The sequence below is a fragment of the Megascapheus bottae genome, chromosome 19, assembly GCF_031878675.1.
Source record: "Megascapheus bottae isolate mThoBot1 chromosome 19, mThoBot2.hap1, whole genome shotgun sequence".
Lineage (NCBI taxonomy): Eukaryota > Metazoa > Chordata > Mammalia > Rodentia > Geomyidae > Megascapheus > Megascapheus bottae.
The window spans coordinates 42,220,143-42,234,377 of record NC_143527.1 but is presented as its reverse complement, the minus strand read 5'-3'; the positions used below and the strand labels follow the sequence as shown (position 1 = coordinate 42,234,377).

The 14,235-nt window shown below is 38.9% G+C and overlaps 1 protein-coding gene across 1 annotated transcript in view; it reads right to left on the bottom strand.

Annotated features, from left to right (window-relative positions):
- Cep192 (centrosomal protein 192) overlaps positions 1 to 14,235 on the bottom strand; it is a 103,338-nt gene that overhangs the window by 39,796 nt on the left and 49,307 nt on the right. The window contains exons 22-31 of the mRNA XM_090353454.1: positions 11,940 to 12,170; positions 8,358 to 8,483; positions 8,040 to 8,183; positions 7,859 to 7,922; positions 7,368 to 7,507; positions 7,180 to 7,272; positions 6,297 to 6,415; positions 4,958 to 5,131; positions 1,414 to 1,504; positions 598 to 774 (exon numbers count right to left, since the gene is read on the bottom strand). Of these exons, the coding sequence (XP_090209580.1) occupies positions 598 to 774; positions 1,414 to 1,504; positions 4,958 to 5,131; positions 6,297 to 6,415; positions 7,180 to 7,272; positions 7,368 to 7,507; positions 7,859 to 7,922; positions 8,040 to 8,183; positions 8,358 to 8,483; positions 11,940 to 12,170 (1,359 nt within the window). The remainder of the gene's footprint in view (positions 1 to 597; positions 775 to 1,413; positions 1,505 to 4,957; positions 5,132 to 6,296; positions 6,416 to 7,179; positions 7,273 to 7,367; positions 7,508 to 7,858; positions 7,923 to 8,039; positions 8,184 to 8,357; positions 8,484 to 11,939; positions 12,171 to 14,235) is intronic.

Sequence of the window (14,235 nt, the reverse complement as noted above, 5' to 3'; positions counted from 1 at the left end):
TTGGTATAACCAATGTCAGAAGGAAGCATGAAAAAGGGACTAAGGACAAGTACTCAAAAACTCTCTAAGGACAGTGGACTTGTAATGTGGAAGCGGTCGATGGGAGCCATGTGTAGGAGGTACCCGCTGCTACTTCCGTAGTTTAGGGCTCAAGCCCAAGAAATGTGGATTTATAGACACCCATTAGCCAGAAGATAAGGGAATAAAATAACCTCCATATTCTTCAAAATGATATTTCTATAATTAAGAATAAACCTTTAACAATGTGCATTTCTTTCCAAAGAAACTTTTACAATCATGGAATGATCTATAATGACTTACAGTATTTAATATAAGGTACATGTTATATAAATGATGTTGTACTGTATATTTTAGGCAAAGATTGACTTCAAGCTTTTCAAAATGAAATAGAAATTTTAAAACATTACCAGAAATTTATAATTATAAGGGTATTACAATGGTTGCTTTTGTAACTTGACAATTGTTCCTAAACATGTTTGTAAGTCTAAAACATATAATTTACCAGCATTAAAGCAATAGTTAGAACTTGTTATAAACTCTAGGAAGAAAAAAAAAAAGGCAATAAAATTAACCTACCATGAATTTAATGCCTGGTTGCGATCGATTGCCCAGTTGTTTGATTTCTAGTTTGGCCAACATACAAGATAATCGAGTAGGGGTAAATAATACAGAGACTATAATGTCTTCTTTAGGACGAATTCTGATCTCACAAGCACTGGTCAACCGTTCTTCTGAGCCAAAAGTATTCTGAAACTATAATTTAAAAACCATCACTCAGGGGCCAGGAGTTTGGCCTAGTGGTTAAAGTACTTGCCTAGCATTCACGAAGACCCGGGTTCGATTCCTTGGTGCCACATACATAGAAAAAAGCTGGAAGTGGTGCTGAGGCTCAAGTGGTAGAGCTCTAACCTTGAGAAAGTCCAAGGACAGTGCTCAGTCCCTGAGCTCAAGCCCAGGACTGGCAAAAAAAAAAAAAAAAAAAAAATCACTCAATAAAATGAAACGGGGCAAATAAAATACACTTAACACAAACTCTTAAATTCAATTCGATCAAGTGTGGGGAGGTAGCTAGGGTAAAAGACTTTTTCAGAAGGCTTTGTGTTTGATTCCCAACATCACAGGAGGAAAAACAATTGATGTATATATGTGAAAGTCACATACAACTTTGGCTAGAAATCAAGCATGGTGGTACAGGCCTATCATTCCAGCATGTGGAAAGTGGAAACTGGAGGATTATGGGTTCCCAGCCAGTCTAGGCTGTATAGTGACAGGTCCTGTCTCCAAAAAATGTATTAATTCAACAAAACAAAACAAACTAAAAACATAAGTAAATATACAAGCCAACAATATAAAAGCTACAGTGGGCACAACAAAAAATTGTATTCTACAAACCTGAAAGCAATCTTGATCTTGACCTCTAACAAGCAGTCGCAAGTGTTGGGTTGTAGACTCAGAATTGCTTCTTAGAGCTAGTTTCTGAAGCCTAAACATAATGATACATTTTAAATATTTGTTTCTTTTTATGAATATTGCTACACAGATAAAGACAAAGTCAATTAAAACTAACCACAATGTCTAGAGATGAGCTGATTGCATATTCATCTTAGCAGACTAGAATGTCCCCATAGTCATAAAACTCTAGTTTCTAAAACTATAAGGTTAAGGTTCAAGACTTATTATTTATCAGAGAAGGCTTTGGTTTACTCGGTTGCCTCATTATTTTATATATATATATATATATATATATATATATATATATATATATATACACACACACATACCTGTATATTATACTTAAATATGAATATATACATATATTATACATATATACACATATATTATATATGAGTTATATCAAACCAATGATCACTGAAAAAATTAAGTCAACATATACCTAGCTGGAATATCGGGCTCAAGCTAGTTTTTTAGGGAAACATAGGATCCTAACCAAGGGCTCATTAGTAAAAAGTAGGCTGTTAAGCAGTAGGCTGAAATAATCCTAATTATAAAACATTTTGTTGCACATAGTTGCCCAATAGTATTCTTAAAACTGTATCTTCATTCAATACAAAATGTGCAGGTCATCAGTTAATCATTTAAGCTACAGTTTATGCCCTGTCCAACCTCCTGTGCTAAACAGGGAGAGGCCTTTGGCTATCAGAACCCCCAGGAAAGCCTTCCACAAGTATTCTAACTGGGAAGAACATTCTTAGAAATAGTATGAGCCGGAAGCATAGCCTACTGTTAAGAGTACTCAGCTAACATAAACAAAGCCATGGGTTTGATTCCTCAATACCACATACTAAGAAAAAGCTGGAAGTGGAGTTGTGACTCAAGTGGCAGAGCACTAGCCTTGAGCAAAAAGTGTCCAAAGACAGTGTCCAGGGCCTAAGTTCAAGCCCCAGGACTGGCCAAAAAAAAAAAAAAGTCACTCAGTAAGACTTTCATTTTTAGTCTTTAATTTTAAGAGAAATGTTGGGGAGCGGGAATTTGGCCTAATGGTAGTAGAGTGTTAGCACGCATGATTCCTGGGTATCACATACATAGAAAAAGTTGCAAGTGGTGATGTGACGCAAAGGATAGCACGCAAGCCTTGAGGAAAGCCCAAGGACTGGCAAAAAAAAAAGAAATGTTGGGGATTGTTTTTTATCTTTCAAAATACTGGGATTTGAATTTGGGGTCTTAAATTTGTAGCACAGGCTCTCTAACACTTGGCCCGTGGCCCCCAGTCCTTTGGTCTTTAATTATTTTTTCAGGTAGTGTCATTTTTTTTTTTCTTTTGGCCTACAATGACTTGGACTGTGATTTTTCTATGTAAGTTTCCTGAACAGATGAGATGATAGACATATACCACTACTCCTGGCTTACCTGTTGAGCAAGAGATTGTAAGTGTGCACACTTATTTTTTTGCCCAGACTAGCTTCAAAATCACAATCCTCCCAATCTCTGCCTCCTGAGTACCTGAGTTCTGCCCCAGCCAAAATGTGGTTATTATTTTAAATCACTCTCAAGTTCATGGAAGAAGAATTTGCCTTATCCTTTTTAAAAGGAACCAAACAAAAAAGTCTTAAGCTGCCAAAGCATATAAACAGACTTATGAATATGAATGTATATGACTCTGTATGTGTATATATGTATATGTGTATATCTGTGTGTGTGTGTGTGTGTGTGTGTGTGTGTGTGAGAGAGAGAGAGAGAGAGAGAGAGAGAGAGAGAGAGAGAGAGAGAGAGAGGTGGGGGGGAAGTAAGCTAGATGAAATACATCTGTAATGCCAGATATTCAGGAAGTGGAAATTGGAAAGACTGAGGCAAGGCCAGCCTGGGCAAAAAAAGCTAGTGAGACTCCTCCATCTCAACCAGCAAGCTTGGTATAGTGGTCATTCCCGTTATTCTATTTGTGTGGAGGCCCTAGAAAGAAGATCATGGTACAAGGCCCCTTCTGCTGAATACTCTCAGAACACACTATGTCTCCTGAAACATATCACAGAGGAGAGAAAGATGAAGTTTCATTTGTAAGTAGAGAGTATACCTACTTCATCATGAACTCTGCTTGAAAATACAGAATACTAGGTATGTGCTGTCTGTAGTAGGAAAATTTACTTTTCTAAGCAGGACACCAAGATGGGAGTAAGGAGAACTAAGGAATTAATAATGTATTTGGGGGCAACACAAATATATACGACAGCATCTTTATACTCCAATTTAATGCTTTAGAATGGCTACTTTCAAGAGGCTGATTTTCTTCTTAGACATAAACATAAAAGCTAAAACAAAGCCGGTCTCACACCTGTAATCCTAGCTTTTATGTTTATGTCTAAGATGAAAATTTACTTTAGTCACCTTCCATAGCACAGAACTAACTTCAAAGACTTGAATCAACCATGTGCACATTTGGTTTTGAGATTTTGTCATCATTGCACAGTTCAGGCTGAACTCAAAAACACGGGAGCTACTGCAGAGGAATTATTACCTCATACTAAAAGATTCTCATATTTTTCAAGATCTTAGCCCAAGAAAAATGTTTTCAGAGACAGAGCTGTTTAAAAAACATACAACCGGCTGGGAGTTTGGCCTAGTGGTAGAGTGCTTGCCTAGCATGCACGAAGACCTGTGTTCGATTCTTCAGTACCACATACATAGAAAAAAGCTGGAAGTAGGGCTGTGGCTCAAGTAGTAGAGCTCTAGCCTTGAGAAAAGTCCAAGAATAGTGCTCAGGCCCTGAGTTCAAGCCCCACGACTGGCAAAACAAAAACAAAACAAAAAACATACAACCCATCCACTCTTCTAACTAACCTGAATTATTTTAGGCTATCAACATAGGATGGGCTAAGTCCAAACAAGAGCTCTTGCTATATCAGGTATGAGCATGCAGATCATACAGATACACCTTAAAAAATGGAGAGGAGTGCTAGAAACTACAATATCACAATTGCTATTTAGTTTTCTTTAATATTGATTTTATTGTATAGATTTATCTTTCAAAGGACCTCTGGAAAGTACAGATCCCAAAAGCTTTAAGTTGGAAAAAATGTATTTGTTTATGTAGTGACTGTGATTTGTGGCAAGGACAGTACACTGTCTTACAGTGCCAAGCAGAACTGGCAGTATTAGGGCAGTACTATCCTGAGGTAAGGAGTACAAACACAGGCTCTCAGGTACCCTTTGCAAATCATTACATCTCATTTCCTCAAGGAAGTCATTTTTGTTTACTACTACTATCTTTTGACCAATTCAAGCTGGTTTTGAACTTTGAACTTTGAACCATACTCTCCCCAATCTCTGCCTAGCAAATAGCTACGATTATAGGATTGAGCCACCTGGCTCAGCTACTCTCCTGATTCTAAAAAATACAACACCACAAACATAATTAACACAGAGGAAATGACATTAGGAGATAAGATACAAAACCTTGACACTATGAGCGGGGCACACTTACTGTGTTCTGCCAAGAGGAACACCTCCCCAAGTCACAAACTGTTTGTTGGACAAAATTGATGGAACATCTGAGCAGCTAGGTCCAGGCAAAGGTTTACTTTCTGAAGAAATTACTTCACCCTTTAATAGTACTTCATACTGAGGTCCAAATGGCTGCACAAGTATTTTCAAGATCCTAATGAAGAAAAAAGTCCAAGTCAAAGGCAATGTATTTTTTTTTGGGGGGGGGGGTCAGTTGTGGGGCTTGATCTCTGGGCCTGGGAATCAAGGCTAGCAGTCTATCACTGAGCCACACCAATTGGAGCCTGGCTGGCTGTGAACCATGATCCTCGGATCTCAGCCTCCTAAATAGCTAGGATAACAGGTGTGAGCCACTGGCACCTGGCGTGTATTCAATTCTTTTAGCAAATATTTCCTCTACACGCCCTTTGTCCTAAAAGAGTGAGCTTGGTGCCAGAAAATACAATGATAGTACTACTTTAGGGAAAAATACACATACTGAGGGAGAAAAATCACAGTAGCTCCTGGTAAGGGCATGAAATATTCACAATTTTCTAGAGGAAATAATTATGAGGAATTTGGGAAGAGTAAGGTTTCCCACAAGAAGTTAGCCCAGGGTGGAGGGTAAACATTCTAGACACAAATATTCACACTGGTGCTACCAGACAGACTCTTCTGCCTGCAAGGTTCCAATAGCAGATGCAGGCATTCTGGATCTCAGCTGGGAGTAAGCAATGGTGCCTCAGAGGTGTCTTCTCAGCTAGGTTTACAGATCAGAGTTCATATATAAACAACCATTTTCTGACTAGAAGTTAAGTGTTTGCTTATTATTCGGGAACATTAAGTCACAGGCCAGGAGATGGGAAAGCAAAAAGTCTTAAACGAATGAATGATAAGACCAAAGAAGGATTTCCTGGGAGAAAGAAAATAAAGAAGAACATCCTTTTATTTTACTTTTATCCAAAAATGGTAATTTCTTAATTTCCTTTCAGGCAGTTAAAAAAACTTTTAGTGAGGGTGGGGGAGGAGGGAAGGGAAATGGGGACCATGACATGTGAAAGAGTATCAATGTGTGGGAATTAAGGCACCATTTATCTGGCAAATATCATGTAACCCTTCTATTAATTACAATAAAAAATATTAAAAAAATAAAAATTAAAAAAATGGGCAAAAAAAAAACTTTTAGTGAAAAGAAAAAGAAAAGAAAAGAGAAAATCTGAGGTTAACCAAGCTACATGATGTAGGTAAAGTAAAAATATGTATTTTTGCATTTACATTGCACAAATGGCTCTTCTGAAGGATGAATAAAAGCCTATCGCTATAAGACATTTTCGTATTACCTTTCCTCACTGGCTTTGAGATCCTTTGGTGTAAATGAAACTGTTACTTCTTGTTCTTCTCCAGGTCTAAGGAACAGATTCTCTGGATCCACTGAAAAGTGACTTCCTTGTTCTTGGACCTAAACAATTTACATGGTCACAACTCCATGTTCACTCACACAAATACAGCTTCTCTGGTACTCTTAAGGAGCCTTTCTTACTTGCTAGGAAGGTTATAAGTGCCTTTCTCCTTGTCCATTACTGTACTAACTTGAAAGGTTATTTGTTCCCCTTCCCTCCTCCCTTTGAAAGCTTTTCCCCATCCAACCTCTTGTTCACCAGCATCCTCACACTACCTATGTGTTTCAGAAACAATCTACATATGTGGGACACTCTTCTCCAAGTCTCTCTAACCATTTATGACACAGAAACATTCCAACAATTATTCTAAAATGAGGTTCACACATTCAAAACATTAGACTTCAAGATTAAAGCATCATAACACATATTTCATGCTATGTTAATACCAAGATTTTACAACACTTGTAGAAATTCTTTGATTTGTTTTCTTATGATGCTGCAGACCAAATACAGGGCCTTGTACAGGCTTGTGAGTACTACTACTCAACTATACCCACAGTCCTTGTTTTATGAGACAGAAAAGAAAAAGAAAAAAATACAGGTTAGCCATGAAATGTGCTATGTAGCCCAGGCTAGCCTTAAACTAAAGATCCTCCTGCCTCAGCCTCCCAAATGCTGAGATCATAGGCATGTGCCAACATGCCTGGCTTCACAGAAATTATTTGGTTTGATCCCCACAGGATCTTAACATAATAGGAACACAGCGACCTTCAGATGGTGAGGGACAGAAGATAGGCTAGTACTCTTTGACAAAAATTCTTACCTTGACATCTAAATAAACATTGATATTCCCAGCATTTTTCAAAGGCAAGTGCTGCTTTATTGAGGAATTCACACTGGCCAACAAATGTACAGTCTACAGGTAGGACAAAAAATACATTTGAAAAATTGTCATAATTAAAGTGAAATCAATCTCAACACCAAACAACAGCAGAAAAGAGCTGAGAGTACCTGTAAGTCCCTGGGGGCATGAATCCTAGCTATGCCTGCTCTTGCTCGGAGACTCACACTCCTGAGAACTGGTGTAGGATTTGGGCTGTCAACTTCTATATCAACTCTTGCCAAGAATTCTTCTGCCGAGTCTAGACTCTCTAGAAAAATTCATTCTTTTAGTCCAGAAGCCAGTTATTTAAACCCACCCAATAGTTTCACATAATACCCTTAAGGGAACAACAAAAGAAAATGTAGGCAAGATTTTAAGAGAAATAGCAATGAGTAGGGAGGAAGAGAGAACATATCACAAGAAATTTACTGTGGCATGTGCTTTGAATGCCCATACATGGGTTTAACCCAAAATATGCCACGTGGTCAATTTTTCAAACAACATAAAATTCTTAACAAATTACTAAAAATAATTAGAACTAATGAGACAGGAAACAAAAAATTTTAAGTTTGCACTTATTTAGATATAAATAAACTTCCATAAAATATAAACACAGTACCTGAAGAAGTCACTAGTTTCGATGGACTATGGAAAAGCACCCAAATTATCAGAAATTCTGGGTCCTACAGAATGAAAAACAATTTTTTAAGTATATACTGGAATTAAGGTTTACATATAAACAGGAGAAGGGAGCATTCTTGTTTAGTCCTAAGCCAGTTCTTCAAGCCCTACCAGCCTACCTGTCCATCAAAACTGGCTGCCATGACATGACTGATCACGGATGGAGCCGCCAGCTGGGCAATCACATCAGCATAAGGAGCAGCTTTCAGAGAAGCATGCAGAGGTTCCTTGGAAAACGTGAAGCAGCGCCATGCTAAGGCATTCTATTTAGAAACAGAAGCACCAGACTCAGTAATATCAGTGTTATATTACCTTTCTCAACAGAATCTTTAACACTGACTTACTTTGTGTAGAAAATTAACAAAAATATTGGGAGTGTCTACAATTCAAAATCAGTGTATTCTATATGCAGGTTCTTAGTGTACATTAGTACTTACAGCATTAATAATCATTCTGAGGGGCACCATAGCATTCGTTCTATTTATCACTTTCAGTGGGAGAACCTTCCAGCCTCCATAAGTCAAGTCACCAAAATCTAGAACACCTTTCTTTTCAGTTTCTACCTAAGTATAAAGAAAGAGATTGGGTTATAAAAAGCAAAAGCAATATGGCAAAAAATATCACAGTTTATGTACATACTACCTCTTATAAAAACAAGCTGAGCTGAACTTACCTATAGCACTGTTGTAAGTAAGCTATAGGTAAGCTTAGCTAAAGTTTCCCAGACATGAACTACCAATGCCCAACTGAAGAGCTGTGTGTGTGTGTGTGTGTGTGTGTGTGACAGGCTCCCACCCTCTAAAGAATTTTCAAGCCCCAAAATGCCAAAAGAATTAAAGCTGAAACCCCTGACCCAGAATATAGTATGCATAGAACTCATGAACAAGTTCACTAAATGGCATGTAAGCAAGGGAAAACTGTCACTCTGTAAAAGTATGTAAGAACACAGCCTGAGGACACCTACAACTCAACTCAACTTCCTCCATATCCTAGAAGATCAACTGCTGAGTTACCATGCATTCCCCTGAGGAATATACTATGGAAAACCCCTGAATAGTTGTCCTCAGCCTCTTGAGATGACTGCCTCTCGTGCCCCACAGCTCAGCTCAGCTCTAAACTGTAACTCACAGCTATTCCTCTGTTGGACAAAATGGTGAGAGATTCACATTAGCAGAAGGTAAGCGTAGTTCAATAAACATTTTAACTTCAACTCACCTATCAGAAATCAATTTATTTAAGTTAAAAGTATTTATATTTAGGGAAATTAGAAAGAGGACAAAACAATCTACCATGACAAGACCCAAGAAAACAAAATTGGAAATGTTGCAGGCATTTGTGTAAGAATAAATTATCTTAAGACCCAACATAATGTGTATGCATTTTTTAAATTATACCCTAAACAGTTCTGATCATCTAAGATAGTCCCTTGCAAAATTAAAGTTTCAATGTAACCTATAATGTGAATTTTATTTAGATAGTTATACAAAAAGAAGAGACACCAGTATTAAGTTTAGGAACACTACTGCCCAAATAGCTATCTTATTTCTAATGACTATAAAGAGCTTCTCTGCCTTTCCTGTTTTGTACCCTCCCCATTTCTCCCTCTGATATTCCTCCATGTTGTTCACTATATTAATTCTGAGTTCAGTTGGTATTAATTAAGTTATCTCCTACAAAGCAGTAGTTGGGAACAGGGCCATAATCATTTGGGAAGACTAAAAACAAGAAATACTGATATTTAGTCATATATAATCCCTGCCCCTCCCTAAACAGGATCCATCTCAGATATCAGATTATATTTAAACTCCCAGTGTCATTTTAATTTGCAGCTAGAGCTAAAAGCCACTGTCCTAAACAGTTATACAATCCAATGAGTGCTTATTATTTCAACTTGGCTAAATAGAATTTATTTCACTTTTAGAAAATGGAGGCATGGCCCAATAGAATAATCCCTCACAAGAAAGAGGTCTTGAATTCAAACCCCAGTACTGGAGTCAGACAAGAGGCCACGGGCCAAAGGCTCACACCTGTCACCATAAATACAAAAGGAGAGACCCAGGAGGATCATGATTTGAGGCCAGGAAGGAAAAAGTTTCAAAGACCCCATTTAAAAAGAAAGGGCTAGGCCAGACAGTGTACCTCTGAGATCCCAGCTACAGCACAAAACATGAATAAGAGGATTAGACTAAGATAAGTACCAGCAAAGAATGAGACCTTATATCAAAGTTAACCACAACAGCCAAGCTGGCTCATGCCTAAAATGCTGGCTATTTACCAGACTGAGGTCTGAGGCTTGAGATTTGAAGCAAACCAGGGGAAAAAAATGAGAGACTACTATCTTTAACCAGTAAAAAGCCAAAAGTGAGCTGGCAAGGTGGCTCATGCCTATAATCCTAGCACTCAAGGACGCTGAGATCTAAGGATCAAGGTTCAAAGCCAGCCCAGGCACAAAAGAACTGGGCACAAAAGAACGTGAGACTCATCTCCAACTAACCAGAAAATGGGAAGTGGGCTTGGCTCAAGGGGTAGGCAGAAGAGTTCAGGGACAGCGCCCAGGCCAAGTTCAAGCCCCATGACACACAAAAAAATAATAAAATAAAATAAAGCCAAAACTGGAGGCTTGGTTCAAATAGTGAAGCACCAGCACAGTGAAAAAGTTGAGTGAGAGCAAGAGGTCTTAGTACTGTCAGGCACTGGTAACACTTAGCTACTCAGGAAGCCGAGAGACCAAGATCATAGTTCAAAGCCAGCATGGGCAGAAAAGTCCAAGAGACTTTTATCTCCAATTAACTACCAAAAGAAAGCTGGAACTAGAGCTATGGCTCAAGTACAAGAATGCTAGTCTGAGCACAGTAGCTCAGGGACAGCACTCAGACCCTGAGTTCAAACCCCAAGCCTGGCACGAGAAACAAGTAAATAAATAAGTAAGTAGGTAAGTAAATAAGTGGAGAGGGACTGCCAGAAAACAGGTGACTAAAAAGAATAAGAATTATCAAAAATAGACTTTAGACCAGGCATTTGGTCTAGTGGTAGAGTGCTTGCCTAGCATGCACAAAGATCCGGGTTCGATTTCTTGGTACCACATATATAGAAAAGGTTGGAAATGGTGCCATGGCTCATGCAGTAGAGCACTAGCCTTGAGAAAAGCCCAAGGACCATGTTTAAGCCCTGAGTTCAGTCACCAGGACTGGCAAAAAAAAAAAAAAAAGTGTATTTAGCCAGCCAAGATGGCTCACCCTTATAATCCTAGCTACCCAGGAGGCTGAGATCTGAGGAGGTTCAAAGCCAGCCGAGGCACAAAAGGACCTGAGACTCATCTCCTTAACCTCTAGAAAACAGGAAATGGGGCTTTGCTCAAAGGTAGGGCAGTAGCTTTGAGCTGTAGAGCTCAGGGACAATGCCCAGGCCCAGGAGTAGGGTGGTAGCCTTGAGCTGAAAGCTCAAGGACAGCGCCCAGGCTGGGTTCAAGCCCTAAGACCCACAAAAAAGAAAAAAAAAAAAAAAAAAAAAAAGCCACAAGTGGTGCTGCTCAAGTAGTAGAGCTCTAGCCTTGAGAAATCTCAAGGACAGTACCCAGGCCCTGAGTTCAAGCCTCAGGATTGACAAAAAAAAATAAAATAAAATAAATTTTTATTGTTATACCCGATATTAAGATAAAAATCTTAGTCACTAATTATACTTCTGAAAAAAACTAATAATTTGATTTTGGAATAAGAAGATACTAAAAGGCCGGGAGTTTGGCCTAGTGGTAGAGTGCTTGCCTAGCATGCACGAAGACCTGGGTTCAATTCCTTGGTACCAAATACTTAGAAAAACCCGGAAGTGGTGCTGAGGCTCAAGTGGTAGAGCTCTAGCCTTGAGAAAAACCCAAGGACAGTGCTCAGGCCCTGAGCTTAAGTCCAGGACTGGCAAAAAAAAAAAAAAAAAAAAAAGAAGATACTAAAAACTAATGCCTAGATACAATGCCCACAGAGACAACCTTTCTTCTAAAGTTAAACAATTCACAACAATCAAGTTACCTCGATAGCAGGGGCCTCTGCAATTGCAGTGAGGATGACTCTGCTTCCCAAAGCTTCTGCTTGTACAATTGTTTCAGTATCCGCCGAAAATGGCCAAGATGTGACACTAAATATACATCTGAAAATCCCCGGACTGGATGGTATGAAAAGTACTTTTATCTCTTCTGTAGCATGAGGTCTTATAATGACTTTATTCTTGAACACTAAACAAGGATATGTTGAAAGATCCACCTTTAAAAAAAATAATAAATGGTTTGTAAAGAAATGACTTTATCTTGGGACCAGGAGTTTAGCCTAGTGATAGAGTGCTTGCCTAGCATGCACGAAGAACGGGGTTCAATTCCTCGGTACCACGTATATAGAAAAAAGCCAGAAATGGTGCTGAGGCTCAAGTGGTAGAGCTTTAACCTTGAGAAAAAAGAACCCAAGGACAGTGCTCAGCCCCTGAGTCCAAGCCCAGGACTGACAAAAAAAAAATGACTTTATCTTAAAAATCAAGAAGAGTCACTTAATTTAAGTCCTCTCCCTAAACACTCCAATTATAAAACCAAACATTTATTAACTATTCAAAAACATCTTGTAGCACATTATCTAAAAAGTACAATTAGTCAAAATGTCTCTAGTTAAACTGAGCATAAGGACTGAGACCCCTATCTCTTTTGAAGCAAACACATTTATCCACACATTTCTCTAAAACAGGGAGTACAAACCAGAGCTAGTAGCTCACTCCTATAATCACCGCTACTCAGAAAACTGAGAACTGAGGACTTCAGTTCAAAGCTAGACTGGAAGGAAAAAAACTGTGAGATTCTTATCTCCAATTGACCACAGAAAAACCAGAAATGGAGCTCTAGCTCAGTGTTAGAGCACTATCCTTGGGCAAAAAAGTTCAGGGCAACCCCCAGACTCCAAATTCAAGCCCCATGACCAACCAAAAAAAAAAGGAAAGGAAGGAAGGAAGAAGGAAGGGAAGAATAGAAGGAAGGAAGGAAGAAAGGGCATGGAAAACAGATCACTTTATAGCCCAACAATCTTTCTAGGATATGTTTTTTGTTGTTGTTGTTGCTTGTGTTTGTTTTTTGTTTTGTTTTATTTTGCCAGTCCTGGAGCTTGAACTCAGGGCCCAAACACTGTCCTTGGGCTTTCTCAAGGTTAAAGCTCTACCACTTGAGCCACAGTGTCACTTGCAGCTTTTTCTGTGTTATGGTACCAAGGAATTGAACCCAGGGCTTCATGCGTGCTAGGCAAGCACTCTACTACTAGGCCACGCTCCTGGCCTAGGATATGTTTTATTCATCTCCATGATGCAGTGGGATGAGAAGTCAAGCTGCCTCCTACGATATGACTCTAAAGCCTCTCCTCCGCCTATACATTCACAGACTGCATTATTCAGACTTACAGAAGCCCATCATGTCTTACCTTCCACCCACAACCCTTTCCTCCATATAAGTTGGATTTTTATCTAACCTGATGATCTGAAGTAATGAAAATGAGAGGCAAAGTTGAGAAAGTCCTATTTTACCATATTTTTAGGCTACCAGGAGAAAAATAAACAAAGGAATAAAACCATCTACAAATGTTAGTAAGTAGTAGATACTAGGCCAGAACATGTTCAAAATGGAAACTGCTTTATTTTCTACTCTCTCTACCCACTGGCATTCAAATGGTATTTATATTAAGGAAAGAAGATTCCCAATCCAGAATGATAGTAGCTGTAATTGATCATATAAGAAAGTATATCTGCATGAGTTAAAGTCAAAACTCCATTTCCAGGGTTGGGAGTTTGGCCTAGTGGTAAAAATGCTTGTCTAGCATTCACAAAGACCTTGGTACCACAATGTAAAAAAAAATTCCTTGGTACCACATATGTGAAAAAAAGGCCGGAAGTGAGGCTGTGGCTCAAGTGGTAGAGCAATAGGCCTTGAGAAAGCCCAAGGACAGTGCTCAGGTCCTGAATCCAAGCCCTGGGACTAGCAAAACAAACAAATAAACAAAAAACACAGTAACCTCCATGTCCAAGTATTTCCTTTTTTTTTTTTTTTTTGCCAGTCCCAGGGCTTGAGCTCAGGGCCTGAGCACTGTCCTTGGGCTTTCTCAAGTCCAGAGCTCTACCACTTGAGGTACACAGCCACTTCTGGCTTTTTCTATGTATGTGGTACCAAGGAGTCAAACCCAGGTCTTTGTGCATGCTAGGCAAGCACTCTACCACTGGATCAAACTCCTGGCCTCCATTTCCAAGTATTTCTAAGACAACAATCAGATAAATTATCAAAGATTTCCTTACCAGGTGGTGTCG